Below are 24,771 nucleotides of genomic sequence, written 5' to 3' on the forward strand. Positions count from 1 at the left end.
AGGACAGAAATAAACTTTTCTCAGCAATCAGGTTTTACATTGTTCTGTTTCCTTTAATGACTTGGAAATATGAGTAGACAAATTTGGGATTGTTTTTAGTAAATCATACACCAAAGGAGTCGTTGCATGCTACTTGCAGAGCATAAGTCAGTCATTTCCAGACCTGGTCAATGTTCTAAATGCGTGTAATATTTTGGTTTTCTTAAGTAATCTACAAAATTGATCTCAGTTTCACGTGAAATAGACAATTCAGATGGAATCCTTCCGCCAGTTCCATAACCTTATTATAACGTTAATGCTATATCCGTACCATTAAATTAAAGAAAAACCTTCTTTCTTGTGGGTTCTCTATCGACTATTTGTGGTTGTTTTAGAAAGTAAACATCGGGAAATAAGATATTATTTTATTAGTTCTTATATGATAACATGTATAAAAATAATGAGTAAAATATTTTTAAAACTTGCTTTAAACTAAGTTTTAATCGTTGTTATTATGTTTCAATGTCATTTTCATTTTTCATCAGATAATTGGTAATTTATGGTTAGTAAAAAAGAGTTTACAATAGGTACATGTACTCTCCAACCTGGGAGTGTATAAGATACGAAAGAAAATCGTCATGATTTTCCGGATATTGATGACGTGGTTAAAGTGCATGGTGAATAAAAAAAATGAAAAGTTGTTCAGCTAGTAAAAATTTGTTTGAATTATGCTACAGCTGCGAATGTACGAGGCGTCGTTTTAAACAATAAAATGCTTTCTTTGTTTGTTATTACTTGAATTAACGGAGCAGCTGCAATAGCTGCGACCGTTAATTCCAGTAATAACAAACAAAGAAAGACATTTTATTGTTTACATTTATATCTGTTTAAATAGTCATTTAAAGTAGGAATAAACAGATCAATTATTGTATTAATGATGCGAACGTCTTTATACATTTCATTGATGGAACAACCACTGATCAAGAAGTATGTACAGGTAACATGCCTAATGTAGTTCATGCAGTGATTAACGCAATGGGTTTTCTTAAGAAATAAAGGAGAAAATATTCAGGATGTAAATATTTGGTATTTACTGCCAAAAAGTGATATCAAGCTACCAGTAAGACACGTGACCGAATATAGTATTCACAAAATTACCTGAGGAAAGATATCACGTGGTGAATTATAATATTCAACGTGTCACAGCCATTGATTAAGCGAGTGTAAGAAGAGGCAGTTTTTTTTTTCTCTTTTAAACCACGAGCGCATGTTTATCTATAATTCATCTCTTTTTAACACGGCATTACTAATGCAAATATACAACTATTAAAAGGAGAACAATAGACAAACTTGCGCTGACTATGTATAAAGTCAGTAAAAAAGTGGACGTCCTCATTATCGAATGGAGATTAAAGAAATTGGGATGACCTCCGCCTTATAAAACAGATTCGTACATCGTAACTACACATGCATATGCACTTTTAAATTATTGTTATTAAGTAAAGTTGTAGATTAGATGTTTATCATTCCTGCAATTAAAAGAAAAATGTGCATATGTCACAAATCCTTAAGTGCAGTCATCCTTTGTTAGCGGCTGATTTGATGCTTTGCATCAATTTTACTTGTTTTTAATTGTACTCAACATCTGTTCGACATTTCTGATTTTAATCTAGGTTAGAGGGGGAGCGGAAGGGGACATTATGAATACGAGTTGCTTTGTTTTTCATGCACAATCCCCGACCCCACCCCACCCCACCCCGAATTGCCAAGATCCTTCTTTGGTTTTTAGAGAATGACTTAAATTTCAATGTGTGGCGTTTTGTTAACATGCGAAATTCTCGCAAGTTAATAAAAGAAGACATCGACTTTTTCTGCTAAAAAGCAATTTTTGACAATAAGTGACAATATCTTAATATATTATATGTAATGATTCTGGAGATAGGAACAATACCCCCACATTCAAAAAGGTCTATGGGTCTAGAACTGCTTTATAGTTTTAGGAGACAGGAAATTAACACTTAGCAATATATTACTCTTCCGCCGGAGATTGCGCACAAATTACATATACTGCAATAGCACACATTAAGGATATTGAGGTTTATTTGGCTCTTGACCAAGCCATTTGGAATTGAAAGTCATTTTGTGTTCGATATACTAGCTCCTTTTGTCTCGGCCTCCTACCTTCGTGTCTTAAGTATATAGTCTTAAAGCTGCGTCATCAGTAATCGTTACTCCGAATTCCTTTTATTACAATTGTTTATACTAGCTGCAGAACTGTAGCTTTCCGAAAAAAATATATTGACAGACCGGCTTGTCAATATATTTTTTTCGGAGAGGTACAGTTCTACAGCTAAATTTATTTATTATATGACTGAATAATTTCCATCTCTCTGATTGGCTGAGATCCAACTATGTTAGAAAAATATTACGTTGTATTGACCTGCACGTGACGTTCCAAGTCAATACAAGGATTTATTTCCTCTACATTGATCTAAAAATAGATTTGGAAATTCCAAATTGATACAAATTATTTTAGAAAGCTATTAAAACGACTATGATTTTTATTTTTATGAAAACAAAACGTAAGCGAATGTATATTTTAGGTGAGGATGGTAAGAGGGAATGCAGGGACCCCCCCCCTCCAACACATTAACTGAATAACAATTTTTTTTTTACTTTTTGGCAGTCAGTTTTCCCTGATAATACTTCTTCCTTTCAAAGTCTATCCTATAAAAATGACCGACTTTATATATTTCTTTCAGGGCAACTAAAATTGATTTTAAAAAACATTTTAAATTGATACGACTGGTAAGGTTTATTCACATTTTAATTCTGCTTCTCTCTTGTATTTGCCTAGGACTTAATAAAATGCAAAAAAGTATTGAGCTGTAATATTTTATCAGTGAATCATATAATAAAACAATTATTGCTGTTTTTTCAGTCAATACAATGATTTAGCCATCTTCGAAGTAAAATATTCAGCCTCGATAATTTCGTAAAAGGCTCGGTGAATATTGTACTCCTCAGATGGCTAAATCATTGTATTGACCTCAAAAACCAACAATAATTGTATAATGTTCTTCAAATACCAGAAGTCAACGCATGATTATCAAATATAATATAAAAGGAATAACATTTATAACTGTCATCCATCGTCAACATTCCTTATATTTATGTAGGATTATTCCACTATCAGCTGCAAATAGTGCCCATGTCTCAACATTCGCTAATGAAGAGCATACTACGTACGATATATTTTTAAACAGGGGCAGTCTACCCTCACATAAGTTGATGTTACAGAGATTTTTACAACCTCATTTAAAGTCAGCATTTTGGAAAGTGTTTGGGCGTTTTAATAACATTTTATATATTAGGAATATAACATATCATTGGGTCTGATGTGCCATTCAAATTTTGGCTATACATAATTTTCAATAGGCATGAATTTAGCGAAAGTTACCTCCCTGACGGTCGCCGGTATTGGAGGTCGACTCGGTGATTTTCCCTCTTTGTCTGAAATATTTGGTGGAAAATCTTTAATAAATAATTTTCTTTAAATAAAGGAGGGTTCCAGAAATTTATATACTTCAGAAAAATAATGATTTTTAATTAAAAATAGCAAATATAAAAATTTTAAATTGGTTGAACAATGAAGGAATATGAGCATTTTGGATCCAGTATGGCGGTCAACGGGAAATAACTCTCGCTAAATTCTGGCCTATCGAAAATTATCTATTGAATGTTACGTCTACATATGGGGCACACGGCGGGTGTGCTCAGTCAACAGGGGAAGCTAACTCCATCAAGGCACCCGATCCTACCTCTGGAATTTTATCCTCCTTTATGTCTTGTTCACAAAATTGTAGTATTTGTATTTATGATGTAGATTGCTGTTCATTATCTTTGCCTTTTTTAATTAATAAAAGTTTAAACGAGGGTGATCATGTTTTGGGGGTTATAAATATGATATAATTCAATTAATTAACGAATAATATTTACTTTGTGTACAGCGCCGTATCTTCCTATATTTTTAAGAAAAGTATATACAAATCAAAATTATTACAGAATTCACACAAAGTATACACATAAAGTAATAAGTCAGTTATTACAAATTAAAGAAGATTAAACCAATTGAAGAGAAAATCAAAATGGAAAAAAGAAGAATGAATACAAATTAAAAAAAAAAGATTATTTTTAAAAAATGTACAGCACAAATAGATAATTATAGAGTAAAAGAATGTACAATACAAAACGAAGGAAATACTCTAAGAAAGATAACTTATATGCAAAATCGACCTTAAAGCAAAAGACTGTTGGAAAATGTGACAAATAATTTTTGTTTTAAAAAAATGAATGCCATAAGCACGTGCAAGGATGCCATTGTAATGATAATATAAAACAGGATTGAAAAAAACTTGAAACGTCATTCTTAGCATCATTTAATTTCATTGTTTAATATTATGAAGGATTTTTTTTTTTACCTTTTTTTATCGAAACGAAACCGGGCAAACAAAGCGAGTCGAGTTCACCAACAAAGCGAGTCGAGTTCAACATAAGGTGGTACATGTATATTAGACAATTAGACAAATCAAAACATTTTGATTTTTTATTGCAGATGTTTTCATACTTCACATGTGTCTTCCGTTTGGCCTTCATTCAGTATAAGTAGATTTTAGCTTTTGAATTTAACCATGGAGTCTTACCTACACTGTACTTTTAAAAAAGTTTGAATGTTGTTGATTGGACTTTTATATCGCACACTTGTTTTCATTTTGACAAGAACCTTTATTACTAGTAATTCCAAGTCTTTACGTTGTAGTTTGACTTTTTAAAAAAATGACCACAGTCTCTGTGAGGTGATTGCAATTTTTTTTTCACATTTGTTAATTCCTTGACAATTTGAATTTTCCACTCTACTTCTACGCAAAACAATGGACAGCCCTTGTCCAATATCCTTGTTAGGAAGACTCTGTATATCATCATAAATCCCAATACCCCTGTCCAAATGAGATCCGCACCACCCTTAACCCCAACACTTCTGTTCGAGGGACCTTCTGTTCAACCCTCAACTTCTAAACCTTTGTTCGGGAGGCCATGGGATCTGTACAAATAGGAGGGTTGATCCAAAAGTTCGTGGAATTTCTTTCTAAAATTTTATCGTGATTTGATGAAAGCAAACAACAGGCATATTCATAATATAGACTCATAATGCATTAATATTGATATAATATAAGATCAAACAATCGTAATAATGACATAATTTTCGTTTTATATACCACATAGGCCGGTTTAAATCTCATTCCACGTATTAAGAATTAAAATTAAAATAAATACGTTAATGTCTCCCCCGCATTTCCAAGCAACCGTTTCTATGGCAACTGCCATAGAGTTCCTATCAAAGATATTTTAACTGTTTTTCAATTTAAAATTTTCATCAAGTGTCTATATTTTCATTTGTAATTTTCAACCCATTCCACTTAAAAATATATGAAATATGAAAAAATTCCACGAACTTTTGGATCAACCCTCGTGGTTGTCCAAATGGTCATATGCATTAACCCAAACCCCAATATCTATGATGGAGAACTATATGTGCTCCTCTACACCCTAATACATCTGTGTCACTCTAAACCTAGCTTGATATTGTTGTCCATCTGTACAACCTAAACCTAGCTCAATATTGTTGTCCATCTGTATCACTCTAAACCTAGCTTGATATTGTTGTCCATCTGTACAACCTAAACCTAGCTCAATATTGTTGTCCAACTGTACACCCTGAACCTAACTCAATATTGTTGTCCATCTGTGCACCCTAGACCTAGCTCAATATTGTTGTCCATCTGTGTCACTCTAAACCTAGCTCAATATTGTTGTCCATCTGTGTCACTCTAAACCTAGCTCAATATTGTTGTCCATCTGTACACCCTAGACCTAGCTCAATATTGTTGTCTATATGTACACTCTAAACCTTGCTTGATACAGCTGTCCATCTGTACACCCTAAACCTAGCTCAATATTGTTGTCCATCTGTGTCACTCTAAACCTAGCTTGATACTGTTGTCCATCTGTACACTCTAAACCTAGCTCAATATTGTTGTCCATCTATGTAATTCTAATCCTAGCTCAATATTGTTGTTCATCTGTGTCACTCTAAACCTAGCTCAAAACCGTATTCCACTTGTACCATTCTAAATCTAGCTCAATACGGTTGTCTATCAGTGCAACTCTAAACCTAGCTCTGCTTTGTTATCCATCTGCTTTAGCTCAATATTGTTGTCCAAGCCAATTATACCACCCTCGAAACAATATCTTCATCCCACAGTACATCAGCACCACTCTTTTTGTTATATTGAACTTGCCAACATTTCTGCACAAAACACTGATTATTTTAAGGAAATAAACCATCAAAAAGAAATTACATGTATAAAACATTTATTGTTTCCATTTTGTAAATTCTAAGTTAATTATTAATGAATAGTTGTAAAAAAAAGTACACAATAAATATGCACAACAATACTTAATTGGTATGAAATAAGTAAAATCTTAGATTAAATGAGATTGCTTGATTTAAATTTAACAGTAAACATAATATTTTAAGGGGAAAAAACTTTCAATAGTTATCTGGGAAAAAGATAGTACTTATATATGCAAGATTCCTGTGAACAAAAATTTACTTGGGAGAAAATAAAGATTCAATGTTCTCATGACAATTCTATATTATTTTTAACTTCTAAACTTCATACGGAATTTAATGTACTGTATATTCTAAGAAAAAGTTATAAAATAGGGAACTTGTGAAATGCGTACAATAATTTTGTGAACTTCATAAGTTGTGGATTCATATAATGATGTGGGAACTGGACTTATATATGGCGATAATAAATTACTATGGTATATGTCATACACAAGTACATTATACATTCATACAATGAGCAAAAAAAAAAATTATAAATGTAAAATAAGTTGATATAAAACTGATTTCAGCCGACATAATTTTGCAATGCATGCATAGATTTGGTATGATCAGTGCTGTTTCGACACTTTCAACTGTACATGTATGTAAGATCCGAGTCGTTTTGCAGTGCATACTAGAAAAATAAAAAAGAAAAAGAGAAATTAGATTTCTGACACGGAAGTGCAGTAATGCTTCCTCACTGCACACCTTGGGGAGGGTGTATACATGATATTGAACTAATCTAAGTGTGTGATCAAGGTGTGTGAATCAATTTCAAACATCCAAAAAATGGAAACAATGAGGGGTTTCATGACTAGACATACAAAACATTGGATTCCCTCAATCTATGGTCCCTCCCCCTTACCTACTTATGTGTTATACCTTATAACCTTTCATTTACTTTCGGCATTTTGAGATATTTGAACTAGCTGCCAGAGAAATTATTGGCAAAAGACTCTCTGACATTTTACAATACTTTTTTATACACAATGTATTGCTTTGTATCAAACAAAGACATTAAGCAACGGCATTTTACAGAAGAAAAAAAAACTCACACAAAGTTACAACAAAAGTACAGATCTTTTGCCTCTGAATTGCACCAATAATAGCATTTTCTATGAAAACAACATGCAAAAATTATAACACATGGTTAATACATGTACATATGAAGCATTGACACACAGGTTTTTTTTTTAAATGTTCATAATAATTCATTTTTTTCTCTTCATATAAACATGTGCTACAGCAAAGTAAACACTCAACACTTCATTAAAATTACAAAAAAAAAAACATAATTGGAATTTTTTAAATCTTAAGGTATTTCTTACAAAAGTGAAAATGGTAAATTTAATGACTTGACATTAGTTTCAAACATAAAAGTTAACATATTTTGGCGAATTGCCTGTGCAGTTTTGCTTCTTTGGTCAGTGCTTTTGGGGTGATAGTTCCTTGACTTCACTGTAATTAGGATAACCGTGTCATTTTCCACATTCATCGATCAGCAAGCAGTATTCCCCCCTCCAGAATTATGGCACAGACCAAATGGTACTGTCTTTATATTAATGGTTATGAATGTTCTTATGTCACTTCTGATGTTAGAATATGTGCTTCTTGTTCTTTTTATGTGAACTGAAAAGAAAGAATCAATACATGTACCTTACGAAACAAAAATCTTATTTCAATGCTTTTCACAAAAATGTGTGCAATCTATGAAGAAACAAGAGAAAAAATATCAAAATTGGAATTTATCAATAAAGTAAGTCAAAAATATAGTACAAATGCTTCAACAAGCAAATTATAAATCTGTATACAATTTAGAAGGCACTTCAAAGAAAATGGAGGAAACTAGACAAATAATTGGACTCTTTAATGACATAACTCTGTCAAAAATGGTGCAATCATACCCAAAACAGAAATTGATCTAGAAATACCTCTGATAAATCTGTATACTAAATTACATTTCAGTATGTGCAATGGTTGCAAAGAAAATGAACGGAAACTGTAAATAATGCTTTCAAGGGGCATTTCTCATCGAGCTCTTTCTGTTGAACTTGACATAGATATTCATGTAATATATCAGTATACCAAATTTCATTTAAGTATGTGCAATGGTTGCGAAGAAAATGCTCGCCTTTGAAGCTACAGACAATAAAATCAAACATCGAAATCAATAAAAAACATGGATATCAATAAAGAAGTAGATATAGTACAAATGCTCAACAGCAAATTATTCAAACAATTTTGGCACTTTAAAATCTTTAAGTAAACCCTGATTCCTCCCACTGTAAATGCTTTCCATTTTAAGCTCTTTCTGTTGCTGCTCTAAGCTCTTCTTCATGTGCTCTGCTCGCCTTTGAAGCTACAGACAATAAAATCAAACATCAATAACTTTCCAAAAATACTGAACAGATTGCCAATGCTGATACTATGTTGAAAATAATATAAGCTTAATGAATGACATACATGTAAAAGTAGAAGATATATATTTATCTTTATGCTTTCCACTTTGGGTGCCTTAATGTTAACATAAGACAATAATGTTATAATATGCATAGCTTCTGCTACATAAAATAGATATCAAGCCTACCATCAACTCATAAATATTTACATAAAGGTCTCAATACCTAGCAGCAGAAAAATTATATTAAAAATTTTTAACTGGAACTAAGTTTCATTTGAGGTCAGCTATAAATCCAGATATTTTTTTTCTAAACATTTTAATATTATCTCCAATCTGTACAGAAGCCAAGATTACATATATAATCTAAACTCCTACTCACCTCTCTTCCCTGTATACACAGGTGGAACAATAATTTATATAAATATATAAAATCTCACTCACATCTGCCTCAGACTCCTTGAGCTTTGATTGTTTCTCCTGGACCTTCATCTCAAACACTTGTTCCATCTCAGCCTCCATCTTCTTCATTTTGTTGTCATGCTCCTTCTTCTCCTCAGCCATTTGTGATAGAGGGTCTCTGTATGAAAGAAAGATTCCTATGTAAGCTTTCTGAAGCCTTATTTTAATAAAATCAAAGATATGCTTGTCAGATTTTATCCACTCCCCTAAGTAAAACCAAAGAATGTTAAAAATATGTCAAAGTATAAAACGTGTGGACATTTTTGCCAAAAATGTTATGTCTTCATACAAACACTCCATACATAAATTATCAATTCATTCACGTTGCATGTTGAGTACTGTAGATTCCTTATTTTTTGTTACTGCTTATTATCCCGAAATCGTAAGAACAATAATTCGAGAGTGGATGATTGGTAAAGAGAATCAACAATGATTTCAGCACCATAAAAATTAAAGCGAGTAATTCTATTGAGCGAGTGGTGCTTCTAGCAAAATTACACGGTAACTAATTCCTCGTGTATATTCAGGAATCTAAAGTCATGCTTATTTCTAATTGGAAGTGTTACTAGTTAGTCTACTTTAATCTTCTCTAAAATTGAAAAGCCAGCCTTACTTTGATAGTGACCCTGGTTTGATTTTGTTGCCGTCAGCTGAAGAAGGTGCCAATTTGTTATACCGGAAGTTTTCATAATGAACATTGTTGGTGACATCTTTTAAGTCTTGCATATGTGTCCTGTAAATCAAAGAGAGACCTTAGTTTGTTTTTGGTTACGCAAGATGTGAGAAAACTGAATTTTCTTTTCATCTGTATTTTTATAGTCAAAATTTTTAACTAAGTTTTTAATTTCATTTCATTGTTAACTTGAGATATTTCTGAAAGTTATTTCATTCACTACTTTTATTCAATTGCAGTACTTGAAAAGCTAAATATACCTAATGATCATGTTCCGTAAGGCTATGAAGTCATTGTGTTCCAAGTTTTCAACTGAAAAATAAACATACACAGTTTTAGTTTAAGAGTATTTTAAATTGCAATTCTAAAGCTTGAATGTAAATCTAAAGCTTGAATGTAAATGTACATTTGTATTTCTTATCTATTAAACTTTGAAAAGAGTTTGCAAACACTGCACTGGTATTTCAGAGGTCATCTTGAGGAAGGAAAAAACACAATGCCGGATTCCTCTTACCTTCCACAATCCCCCAAGGATATTGTCTCCCCCTGACTTTCTTTCCTCCAGCTTCAATAACACGATTGCTGCCTACAACTGCAAAGGGTACTCGATCCTAAAATTAAAAAAATAAAATAAACATTTTTGAATAACAATAATTTATGTTTTTAAATTAAGAGTTCATTTCAACTACTGGTATTTGAAATTTGGAATTTTTTATTTTTTGGGGGGCCAATGCTTCGTGTAGGATCATTTTTCTATTGTGATTACTTCCCTTTGTACGTGTACAATGACAAATTGGAAAATGATTTGTGTTAATTATTAGTTCATTTCTAAATAAAACATTTGAATATGCCACAGAGTGCATGCATGGGGCAATGCTAACACATATTAAGATGTAATTCAATACTGTTGATACCATATAATATCCACATACAACTCTGATCTAATATTTCCTTCCCACACTGCATATTTCCTTCTCGTAACCTAAATATATTACGTGAAAAACCCATTTTTTTTTACTCTTCAGTCACCAAATGTCAATTGGTATGAAATACAATGCTATGTATAACCTTCCCTGTTTGTTATACATGAATTTCAAAATGTATAGGTACACCCGTTCTGACCCAATTTTGCCCTTGAAAATGAATATCCCTTTGTAATTATATCTTTTTATTTCAGCTTAATATAACGTACCCTTAATTTCTTCTGGACTCTTGTTTCCTCTTCATCATCACACTCTGGGAACTCATAGATTTTAATTTTGTGCTGGGCAATTTCATTGAGAATCTACAAAAGAAATGCCAACCATTGTAATTTGTTTAATTCATCATACTCCCAAAATTAAATTTTATATTTTAGAACTTTAATAAGGAGAAATAAAAAGGATAACTTTTTTTTTCTTTTCATGCCAAAGCAAACAATCATATGGTATACATATGTAACTTTTTATGCATATAACAATCACTTCAACTTATCGGTATTCTAAGATGATTTTCTTGACATTGTTTTAACAAGTTTGAACAAGTGTTGCACTTTCCTTTTCTAAAAAAAAAAACAACCTTACTTTCAAAGTATCATTTTAAAGAACTGAACTGTTCGTGTTAAGTTTTGTAACGGCTATAATGATCTCCTACTAGCTCTTTGTTTCCTCTCAACTTAAAAACAGAAACTTTCTTTTTTTTCTAACCTTTATCCACTGCTAAGAAAATATGACTCAATATTTTTTCCTCATATCAGAGGAAAAACATCATTTTTCATATGAATCATCATCTGTTGCAGCATTTAACTTTAACTTACAGTTTTCTTAAATTCCCTGCATTCGTCTGGAGTAAGTGTGTCTGCTTTAGAGATGAGTGGAATTATATTCACTTTGTCATGTAGCCTCTTCATAAACTCTACATCTAAGGGCTTGAGACTGAAAAAATAGCCAGATTTTACATTTAATTCCCATCCTTAAATTTCCTTATTAAAAAAATCTCATACTTTTATCCAAAAGTTTTAATATTTATTTTTATCTTAATTAATTTTATTAATTAAAAAATTATGAATATAATTAATTAAGAAGTACTTACCCATGACCAGTGGGAGCAATAAAATACAGACAGGCGTGAACTCTAGTATCGGGGGTAGGGGATCGTACCACTCGCGACTCCGCATTTAAATATTCATCATATTTACTGTCTATGAAATCTATGACTGGCTGCCAGCTGCAAATAAAAACAATATTCCTTAAAATAATCTTCAAGTGCAGTGAGTATGCTTTTAATGAACTTTAAATGCACAATCTTAAATGCCTTAAAATTTTTTTTTTAAAACAATCATCTTTAGAAATAACTCTAACCCACACAGCTTCAAGATAAAATTGACTAGAAATGCTTGTGCATTGAAAACGAAGAGGGGAACTCTTCAAAACAATAAGTGAATTTTTTTTTCTCTCCTAAATTTAAATTCAGTAACAAATGGAAAAATAACAGGATTTTTATTTCATTTTGTACTTATCCATATCATCTTCCTCAATCTAACAGATTTCCTCAGACAGAGAAATAAACAATCTCCAGAAAGGAAGCAAGACCATTTATTAGATGTAATATGGATCATTTTGAGAGGAAGTAGAGGCTTCAGAAAAGTAGGTCAGTGTTAATAGATGTGTAACTACATATTACAGAACCTTCAGATTATTAGCGTCTACACAATGGTGAAATCAATCATAAGGGCTGATTTCAGCACCTCACTGTTTTTATATTGAAAGAGAAAAATGTGCTTGTAAACTGATTTGTTTTCATCTTCCTTGTCGAAATTAGAGTCTGGATAAAAGCTGCATTTAGGGCTGTTTCACTTAAGAAGTAAAAAAAAAAAAGGAAAAGGCACTTAATTTATTTTAAATTCTATTAGGTATAGCTAACCAGGACATCACACAAAGTGCTTTAAAAATTCATAAATTTTAATACTTCAAAAATTTGTAAAAATGGGCAACAGGAAAATCATTTCTCTATAATGAAATATTGCCTTGTGTTGTGTCTCTGCATATCAAATCCTTCCCTATGGCCATGAGCTAATAATGCAAGTGATTTTTAATGCTTGACAGTGTTTCTAAACTATTGAATGATGTATATTTCCCTACTGTGGGTTGTCAGTTCAACACTGGTTACCCATAACCAAAAACAGAACAACATTAAATTCAGGAGTCAGAGACAAAAGAATCCAAGATCATACTGGGACCATAAACCTTTTATTTGCAATCCTTACTCGTGAAGCTTTTTGACCATCAGGCAAAGTTACAGTAATATGACTATTCAAACAGCAAAATATCGAGACAAAACGTTTTGATTTCCCATAGGAGTGAAACGGTTCACCGCGGTATTTTTTCTCGGTTCAATACACGGTACAAAATCTCTACTTTCAGTTCGGTTCGTTTTTCGGTCGGGATCATCATTCAGTCGGGTTTGGCATAAGGTATAAACATGCTTTTCTGTATAATTAGTTCTGAAACGTAAGTTTGTGTGGACTTGAAGTTTGTAAAATAATTTTTAACAGTCAAATCAATTAAATTGATACATTCTATCCATTTTGCACATAAATTATTTTACTAGATTAAGTAAAAGGTAGCATAAAACAACATTGAATCTGTTTCCTTCTATCAAAATGTATCGTATCGAAAATAACCGAACCGAGACCAAATTTTACGATACGTATCGAACCGTGAAGGAGGCGTATCGTTTCACCCCTAATTTCCCATAAACATATATCACCATATCTCTTTCATTCATAATCATAATGCATTTTAAAAACTATAGGTATGAATATCCCTTTGCTGTTTAGTTTGCTGCAACGGTGTTTTACCATACTTTGTCTCTCTATACCAGTTTACCTACCAGTTACTATTATCTACAGCATCCCCAAAGCCTGGTGTATCTACAATGGTCAGGTTTAACTGGACTCCATAGGGAATTTTACATGAGGCTCTATTGAATAATGAAATATGGCAGAATTTTGACAGTTCCTTCAGAAGACATTGTGTGGTTTCAACCTGCAGTGAATAAAATCAAATTAGTAAGTGAAATCTGATTTATGGATTTTATCTTCTTTGTAAATTAAGATAAAATCCATGAAAACATATCATTAGTCATTTCTATGCATTTTTATGCTGCATGAAGATAAAAGCTATAAATAATTATGATGAATTATTTAGAAATTATATGTAGCAGTATATCAATGATCATCGCAGCAAAATATACTATATAAATGGGTGAATGGATCGGCTTATTGTAAATGGCTAACAGTAAATTAAGATAAAATCCATGAAAGCATATCATTAGTCATTTCTATGCATTTTTATGCTGCATGAAGATAAAAGCTATAAATAATTATGATGAATTATTTAGAAATTATATGTAGCAGTATATCAATGATCATCGCAGCAAAATATACTATATAAATGGGTGAATGGATTGGCATATTATAAATGGCTAATAGGAATTCTGATAAATATATCAAAGAAATAAATAAATCTACAATATAGAATGATAATTCACATTAATTCTGATATTCATTCTCCTCACTTCTCAGTAGTAGGTTTGATATCAAGCAAACTTAAATTATTTGATATTCGTGAAAATAAAAATTAGGACCTTGAAAAATCAAGCTTGAAGCAACTGTACATATACTTTGAATGCACTGACTCCAAATATTAATTTAGATATTGATAAAGGGCAATAACAGCATTCAGGGTAATAACAGCATTTAGTGCAAGAAAAACTATTTTTGCAATTTGAAAGAAAAGTGCAATTTTGAAAAACTGCAGTATTTTACCATCATTTTAATCATAAATTCTTTTTAAAAAATTGGTATTGGAGGAAAAATTGAAGCCTGAAAGAGCAATCATTCTCTAAAATGAGAAGGTATGAAGATGAAAAAACTTGTATTGCAATGACAGAGATGATGACAGGCAACAGCCAAATTTTAATCAGAACAGCTGACTTGAGCCTTTGACTCATGTGAGCTAAAAAGTATAAAGGACCTAGTAATTCACAGTCAATTATGACATTGATACCTACCTTGACGGTTTTCTGTATCCTGTGGGAGGGACCCTGGTACTCTGAGCTGTACAGGTCAGCCAGGAAGAGGGAATTAATGAGGGTGGACTTACCAAGCCCCGATTCACCTGAAATTTACAAACAAAACATTAACTCTCTTCTCAGATGCACTGCTTACACTAAAAGTTACATTACTTTGTATAAAAAACTAATCATAGAAAAATATTCAAGCTAGACAGTAATAATCAAACAACTATAAAAGCAATTCATGGGGAATTATATATGAAGACTCTATATGAATAATCAATTATGGCATGAATTTTGACATGATAAACATTCCATCTTCTCTTCTGAATGTTTTTGCCAATTTAAATTATATTTGTAATTGGAATGCACTTTTCCTTCGCACTTTCACTGTCAGTGCTTAATGAATTATACTGATAAATATGGATGCTATAGATAAATGCTTACAAACAATACACAGCAGAAAAAAATGCCAATCTTTTCTGCCAAGGATAAAAGATTGAAGGGTCACAAAAAATTAACAGCCCATGGCTTCTTTTAAATAGGAAGATGGTGAAATATCTGGGAATCTCATCTAAAGATGCAACAAGAGTTTCCATGGCACCTAACATTTGTTAAACACAACTCATCGCAGATGCCACAAGGAAGAGAGAAAGATAAAACAACTGGCAAACTCTGGCTGAAGACTGAATCATGGAGGGAAAAAGGAATACACCCTTCTTTAATGAAACATGGTCTTTGTACCATGTGTGTTGTAATTATTTACTATAGGTCAAATTCCTTTCCCAAATTTTATATATTCAAGAACCTGTGATTTATTCACTACTAATGAAAGAAAAGCCTGATAAGCAAAACCATACTATGAAATTACAAAAGAGGTCTGTTTACAATAGTACCTCACTGCCAAAATTTGCTGAAGAGTAAATATCTACAGTGTATGATAATGATTTACAATGTATTTGAAGAGTGCATTTTTTTTTTATAATTACATCATAAAGTAAACAATCTTGAGATATTATGTAAATGAAATTGAAATGTAAATATATCTGGTATAATACAATGTAATATATGTCAGTAACATGAACCTTGATAGGCAATGTAGGTCCTTGTGACACGGAAGAAATCAGGACTTCTCCCTGACAGGTGTCAAGAGAATTAAAACATTATCACAGCGTGCTACTTTTTACAATATTGAGTAATACAATCCCTGTATGAGCACATTCAGCACCATTGCTGTGTGCACGCCTCTTTTTACCCCATGTTTGTTCTTTATATATACATCATCTTTCCTGAATACTGTAACTTATTCTTTAAAACTATAATTATGGGTACTATTATATTAATCTATAACTTAAACAGTATAGCTGTAATTTTTTGTAACCCTAGCGTATCATTATCCTCCCCACTAATTTTGAAATCCTATGCCTGAAACAAATAAATTACAAATTTCCAGCGGTGTAGACAATATCACGACATTGTCCTCAGGAAACTTCAGGTGTTTCAACCTCAGAAAATGGTGACATTTACCTTAATGTACCCCTCAGTGACAATTAAGCTATAGTGTTATCAGTAAAACTGCTATTTACTGCAATATTTTATTTATAAATGACCCACTCTTTTTCAAAGATATAAAATGTTGCTTTATTATGGGAAAAAAATCTTTGGGAAATTTAAATTTTATCTTTATTTGATTTCATAGTACTATTAACATGTGCCAGCTGTAAACAAAGCACAGCTGGGTTTTTGTTAATCTATACCACTATAATCATCATAATTAAGATTTTACAATGTAATTCACTTTTCTGAGTTTCCTATGGGTGCATGCACTTACTGTATTACCGGTATGATCTTTAATTGAAAATTGATAAACTTTTAATACACTACTCAGCCCAAAAATTCCTACATGATAATTTTTCAAGGCTGTCCAATATTGTATTCACAATCCAAATTTTTCTTTGCTCTAAAAAGAATGAGAAACAAGCAAAAACTAAAGAAATGACCTATAGATTGAAAAGAAAAGAGTTAAATTATCAATGTAATTTACATTTAATCACTTCATAGCCAATGAAATCAAATGCATAATTTGTATACGGTACATGTATGTCATTAGAATCCTTCTAATGGTCTTTAAAAATTCTAAAATATCCCTACAAAACTGATGTAAATGAACCCAGCTCATTAATATTTCAAAATAACATATGTGACTTTATTTGATTATGAACTCTATGGATTGCAAACGAGAGGCTTTTTAACTCACTGCCTACTTCACTGCAATGATTTTCAAATTGATTTAAGCCTGCATGCTTTTCTGCACCATTCTCAGATTGATAAAGCCTGCCTCTAAAATGCACGTGTCTGTGTGTACAAAAGAGCTCAATATGGAGTTATAAACCTAGAGTAAAATCAATAGCAGACAAACTGGTGACCCTGCCTTCGAGCTAAAAACTCCCCACAGAAAATAAAGGGACATCATGGTCTGTGAGGGAAAAAAAATCAATTTTGATGCTAGTCTGGGACTTCACAACCTGAATCTTTCAACATGTTCAATGTTATTTTCTTCATTGACACTGTTTCTTTTCTCAATGTACTTTTTAAAATTCCTAGTCTGCCCCAGTAGGACTAGGAACACAATATAATGGACTTTTAATTCCTAGACAGCCACAGTTAGTACACAATATAATGGACTTTTTAATTCCTAGCTAGACAGACAGAGTTATCACAACAATAGAAATAGATCATTGTGATCCACCCTATTTTATCTTGTCCAGAATACCCTAGAGGTGATCTTTATTTAGAGCATCCCATTGTGTTTCCCAGTCATAATCTGGTCTAGAATCTACACTAAATCTCTTCCATTCACAACATATATACATTCTCAACCCTCCCGTTAGGTACATCATAGCAAGAATTTGTATAATTTTCCATGTAAACAAAATTATAGGGTGGCCTTTAATAATCAACAGTTATTAAGGGTTAGTCCAAGTATCCAACTAAATCTACGTTTCTGAAAGAAAAGTAATGTCTAAAAAATTTTAAAATGTAAACAACTTGTCTTATTATGTTGTCATAACCAATCCTGCAGAATTTGAACTAGCTGGGATGCAATGGCAAAGGAATTTTTCTATGTCACATGTCAGTCCTAATTTTTTTCACTTTCAATGGCATAGTTCCATCCCTCTCATACAAGATAAATGATGTAACCCTTACATATGGTCTCGATATCTATACTTGTATCAGTGGACCAATAATTACATAAGTTAGGGAAAGTAATCAAAAGATCTGAACCAGAAAATAAATTTGGATGACATTCCAGGAGATTACAGGGCCCTGACAGATAATGTGGCCCTAATATCCAAGTCTATCTAATGAGAGAAGATAAGTGCCTTGGAATTTGTCAACTCAGCGTGAAAAGATTTGCTAACTTTCAAATCTCTACAATAATGAAAGGGAAGAAAAGAATCCGAGAAATATCTTCTTGCAAAAAACGGTTTCTGTCCCCATGTTTTTCAGAATGAAAAGTAATGCATGAACCTTGACCAAGTTTCTGCATCTTCAGATCTTTTACAAATTAATAATCATGTAGAAAAGTAAAAAAAAAATTTTTTTAAAAACATCGCTTTCAACACCTTTTCAGAAACTTCAGTTGTTCACATTGTGTCATTTCATGCTTAGAAGACTATAAAAAAAACCTATTATAAACATAAAAGTCCTGATTTTAGTGCAAAATAATTCCTCCAAATGTGATAGAAATGTCACCCATCTGTGTCTCCCTGCAAGCAACAAAACTTCACACCTTTATTAACATTTTTCAGCCATTATTGGTCTCTTCAGTATTTCAGTTAAAAATTCAAGTTGCTTTATCGACTGGATCAGCACTAAAATGTCAAAAAACCCACAAGTCAGAGGCTTCTCTTTATTCTTCCTATCTGTTTACATAAGAAACATATTTTTGCCCTGAGTGATGCTCCAATGTTATTAAAAGTTTAAACCATCTGACAGCACACCCCCTTGAAAAATGTATTCAGAATCCTGTCTTTCCCAAGATCAGCATTTTCCTCATGTTACCAATATTGCATAATTCTCCAATAAAAAAATATCAGAAAAAACATGAAGTCTGAACAACTATGCCCTTTTTACTAGTTTTTAGATTTCAATTATGCAGTGTGTTATTAGTTCTCATGGGGAGAAAATAATGCACTGATAAATTTTTTGTGCAACCAATTTCATCATAATGCCTACACCATCTACTATTGCTGAATAAAACTTGGAGGCAAATGCAAGGCGAGGAGATTCTGACATTCTACATATGCTCTGACTTTTGTTCTGCCCCTGTTAACGTTGGAATTTAATCAGTCATGAATACCCTGTTGATATTTTTTGTTCAAAAAACACTGACAGAACAGATGAAGGTTCCAACATGCCGAATACAAAGCAAGTTTTGAGGATAAATGAAAATGTATGAACAGAATCTCAACAATGTAGGGCGTAATGTGTCTTTTTCTCCCTCATTTGACCTGATTTTTTCTCTACTTCGAAAACCAAGCTATGCAATGTTGTACAAAAAATATTCACTAACAAATACTCTTTCGTGAAAAAAACAGAACAAAATGTGGATGTTTCCCAGAATAGCAACACAGTATATAAGACAGATAGCAAATATTCCTACTGATGTGACCTTATGAACATCCAAAAATATGTGAGAAAATTACAGAACATCACAGCAAATGATTGTCTGTCCGGAATCTACTGTTTGTCTATCAAACATCATAAAACCCTTATAATTCCTACTGTTCACTTACCAACAACCATCAACGTGAATTCAAATCCCCGCTTAACAGACTTTCTGTATACTTGGTTGGGAAGATTGGCAAATCCAACATAACCATCCAGTTCTTTTGTGCTGTCTCCATATTTCTTTTCCCTGTGGTGTAAGTCTTTCTCTCGTTCGTCAGCATCTTTTAATGTGTGGCCACTGTGTGGTTCCCGTGGTATCCGCTCTCTGTCTGCCGCGAAACGCTGTGAGGGGTCAAACTTTGGTCCGCCACTTTCACTGCCTTTGAAGAATGCCTCCCTTTTGGCTGCATTCAACTGTATAAAGCAAAAGATTGAAAATGAAAGAGTTTACACAATTCTATCAAATATAACTTTGTTCATAAGAATCAGACTACTGACTAAAAGTGAACTATGATAGTTTTCAAGTTTTGAAAATCAATTACAATTACCATTTCACATCAATATTTACATACGAAACCTCAAGTGACTTAATTTCAATGTTAAAGTAATGTACAAGCTATTCTACTAATTTCAATGCTTGTAGTTATTTTAAAAAAAACACAAATTTCCTTATTGCTTAACGAAAATAAAGTATTGTTGTGACAAGGCCAGACTCATCACTAGAGGGAAATATCAAAAATTTTCAATACACTTCCAGTCTCTATGCTTAATTGTTTAACAGCAAGGCCAGGAGTCACATTTCACATAGCCTAGAAAAAATATTTCCTGCACATTAATTACTATTAGAAAGATTTACCCTCTCACCCAAGGTCAAAGCCATTTAAGAACATTAAAATACCCAGACTGACTGAGTCCTCTTATACTAGTGAATCTGAGGTTAATCGCGAAGAGCAAACAGCTCTTTAGAAACTTAATCATAAAGCAAACACCTTCTAGAGTACCCCACACTATCCTCTTAAACACATAAATACTCTAGGCACTTGCCAACATCTAATCATTAAAGCCTGATTTTAACTTTTTTTAAAGACCTCTTGTACATAAATGGGTTAAAAGTCTTTGTTAATAGGTCTGCAATGAAAAAAATATCTTCAATGAGTGTTATCCTGTGACTAAGATGCTGCAAATATACTTCATTTACAGAGCATAAGTCACTGAACTCCTAACTATCATCAATGAAAGTCCAACACCTCCTCCAAATGCTATTTTTGAAAGGTCCAGTATTGAAGCATCAAACAACTGCATAATTCATACAGCTGTTATATAATGAAATATGTGACTTTAAAAATTGAAGCTGTGTAAAACTCATATAATGACACATTATTATTTATTTTAAACAAAAATGTTAATTAATCAAGTATGTTTAATACTAGTTAACTTTGAAACTTAAAAAAAAAAACATGTAGAGATTTTATTTAGATATGCAATATCTTCCCTAAAAACAACAGCTAAGTCAAATACACCACACCTTCCTGCTCCAAAGGAAATCCTCACATTTTCATTTTAAATCTTATCTGTTTTCTTTACAACACATGGTACAGCAGGATACCAAATTATTTGCCATAATAAGGTTAATCTGCCTGGATGTGTACATTATCCCTTTTCACTGACCCAGATAAAAAACAACAATGGACTCTTATTAACAATGGATCAAATCTGGGGCATCTCTTCATGCCCTGTAACATCTTTTAGTTAATGCCTTTTCTATGGACCAGTACTTGAAATGATCATAATGCACAATCCATACAAAACCCTCTGATCTCTGACTTAATTAAAAGCTGAACAACTGAAAAAAAAAGGAAACTCCTTACTATGCTTGCTTTATCCATGGTATTCTTCTAGTAGTTAGAAATCTTTCCAACATCTGCTAATATGCATTCCCAGTTCTATTGATTAGAACACACACAATGAGCACCTAATTATGAAGTAAACTTCCTTTCCAAATAGAAAATGTTGCCACACGGAACTAAAAGCAAGCAGGCACTCTTTTTTAACCAACAGTTGTTACCCTACAAATGTAGTAAGCGAAATGAAAGAACTAGTGACCTTGACCTTTAGGATGAATCATTTCCTGTGGGGTTTTTCTTCCATTTTTAAGCAGTCAGTGTGTTATAGTTAATGGAGAAGTGTATCTAAAAACAGCCCCAGGGCAGATATTTTACTATCACGCAGGGCAATGATAACATTAAAAACAACCTGAGTGTATAACAACTTAGTTACGTTTGAGATGTTATAAATAGAGCATTCTGAACAGCTATACACATGCTTTTACAGGAAAACAGCACTACTGAATTAATGAACAACACTATTGACATCTTTTGTCAGTACTATACATGAAATAACACTAGGACATTTCTGATTTAAAAATAGACTGTGCCCATTACTGTCAAATTGATCGGAGACACAGAGGGATACCACACACAAACTATAAGGCCTTCTATATCTGTTAGCTTTGAACATGAAATACAATATTGACATTATAACTGTGCTGCATTCCAACCCCAGCATATGTCAGATCAACATTACCCAATAAAATGGACAAATCACACTAATGACTGACCAATCTTCTCATTAAAACTTCTTCCTGAGGGCTATTGTTAATGAAGCATGACCCATTAACATGGGCTGGTATTGATCTTTTCAGGAACTCCTACACTACACAATATACTATATGTGCATGGCTGTGGGTAACTAGAAGGCATACCTATCTCATGATTCAATTAGGTGCAGTCTGATGCACAGTCATACAACACCAGCTGCTACATACACGCTTAAATGATACACATGTCCCCTTACAACCAACAAGTTCATCAACCAAGATAAAGGACACTTTAGAGTAAGCCATTACAAACATTGAGAGGGGATGCTGGCAAGGGAGGCCTGATCACATCAAAGCTCTTGATTGAGGGACCTCTGAACTTGTTTTTCACATTATCATTCAAACAATCTCTACCTCTTTAACCTCCTCTGTATCACTTGCAATCACACTACCCAAGTAATGTGCATCTCAGCTGGCAATTCTTCAAGAGTTTCAAAAAAGCTCTCTCTATGCTCCAGCTAATCTAATCAAGTTAAAACAGCAGAGGCATGCATCTGAATTTTCAGTTTAAAAACAAATGCTTCTTTATTCCGATGTTTTAACCAATCGTTTTTCATGTACATACCCCTGTTGGATGATAAACTCCAATTCTTTGAGACATAATACAAACTTACAAACCACTACTTTCACTATCAAAGTCACAAGACATTATCAGTTAAAGCCTATAATTTCCTTGTATGTTAGACAATGATTGATGTCTGGAAAACAATCAAAATACTTCAAAAAATTTTAAGAGCCTACTTCAAGAATTTTTATGTTTCTATTTTTAAAGTTTTCTTTTTAAATTTCTGATCCAATTGCTTGCAACATTGTAGTAATCCTACAACGAACAAAGTACAACTCTACTACTTTGCCTACATGACTGTTTTAGTGGTACTGGGAGATATTTGATGTACGTGTTATCATTTACACATGTATACTTACACCCCCTGGATTGTAATTCTGTGCAGTCTCCTTGTTACTGTCCATCACCTTATCATTGTTATACCTGCCAATACTGGACATTGAGTTAACACTGCTGGCCGGGGAAGGGGTTTCTGACTTCTCCCCATTAGTACTGGCATTGGTCATATTGGCTGGAGGCAATGTCGCTGCCCTTTCTACCACAGGACTGCTGTGTTTGTCCATGATCTTAGGCTTTTCCACATCATCCTTCCGAAAACTTGATTTCAGCAATCTTGTCCTTTCGGCCACTGAGGGAGGTTTTTCTGGTAAGGGAGGGGCAGGGCCTCTACCCCCTGTAGTTCCACCTTGGGTATTATTGGCTCCAGAGGACATTATGTTTTCCAAAGAAATGCTCTTAACACATTCCCCTTTAGCAGTAACAAAATTCTAATGAAGATCACAAAAATCCCTTTTCTGAAGGAAAACAAATTTAAGACTTCAAGATTAACTCAACAGGTACAACTCAGTGATGGGGGAGAAAAACATCTTTGCTGTGTATCAGTAAAAATCCCCTTTGCAAAAAAATCTCTTCACAGCCTAATGATATTTGGGAACACACCATAAAAATTCCTCTATAAGAAAGTGGCAAGCACAACTGCAATGAAATTCCTCCAGTGAAATTTAATCTCCAGCACACTTTCCCTTCAGCACAGCTTCCAGAAATCAGAAATCTCTTAGAATGACTTTTTTGTTTATTTTCAGCATACCTTCCCAAAATCTTGCACTGTAGCAGAAGACTTTCACCAGCTTTTTTAATAGTTTAATTATGCACTTATTTTAAACAGGAAGCCATCCAATCTTCTGACTTGCACGCAGGATGTAGTAAGCTTTTGTTTATATTAGAACATGGCCCCTCTGCCCTTCTAGTACAGACAATCTTGATGTTGAAATAATTTGATGATTTGGTTTTGGTTTTTCTCTCTCTGCTATCCTTCACTCTCATGAAATCCAGATGTGTCAGTTTACACAAAGGAGGCTCAAGATGAGAAACTAACCAAACTTTAGACCTTCACCCAGCAAAATCTTACCATTAATGAGAACCCAGATATGTTACACAGATGACTGTAACACTGTAACACACAGTCACAAAGCACAGAAATGATATCACTGAATTATCCCACCGTCATGTGCTCATTTCCTCCATGCAACTAATCACTGCTAAACAACATACTTAATATCCCAATTAATTCCTAAATATTCTATCAGTAAATGTCAAAATTCATCCAACACAACTTGTATTTTTTGAAATTCTGTTTCCTGTAATAGACAATTTTACTCTAAACAATCAGCCAGTAATTTTCATGCTGTGTTAATTTGCCCTCTTGCGATGGTCCATGACAATAAAGTGCTGATTACGCCTCATTGGTTTGTCTCTGACCAGTGACCCTTATCATCTAACACACAAAGGTGGGTACAGATCACATCCAAATCAGCCCAGAAATCTTTGATCAATATGTTTTGCAGAAGACACATTA

General features: G+C 33.0%; 1 protein-coding gene across 1 annotated transcript; it reads right to left on the bottom strand.

The window, feature by feature from the left end:
• Positions 1-8,053: 8,053 nt before the first annotated feature.
• On the bottom strand, positions 8,054-24,346 carry LOC134231103 (septin-7-like). Its single transcript, XM_062713025.1, has 14 exons — positions 23,276-24,346; positions 19,821-20,109; positions 15,019-15,125; positions 13,837-13,991; positions 12,037-12,171; positions 11,762-11,879; positions 11,159-11,251; positions 10,481-10,577; positions 10,227-10,278; positions 9,907-10,026; positions 9,276-9,411; positions 8,737-8,792; positions 8,434-8,467; positions 8,054-8,062 (listed from the first exon to the last, which is right to left on the bottom strand). The coding sequence occupies exons 1-14, from the start codon at positions 23,627-23,629 to the stop codon at positions 8,054-8,056; spliced, it is 1,755 nt and encodes a 584-aa protein (XP_062569009.1). The 5' UTR covers positions 23,630-24,346.
• Between the last annotated feature and the right edge of the window lie 425 nt (positions 24,347-24,771).

This window comes from Saccostrea cucullata, unplaced genomic scaffold (assembly GCF_032062105.1).
Source record: "Saccostrea cucullata isolate Sc308-1 unplaced genomic scaffold, CSIRO_AGI_Scuc_v1 ctg2979, whole genome shotgun sequence".
Lineage (NCBI taxonomy): Eukaryota > Metazoa > Mollusca > Bivalvia > Ostreida > Ostreidae > Saccostrea > Saccostrea cuccullata.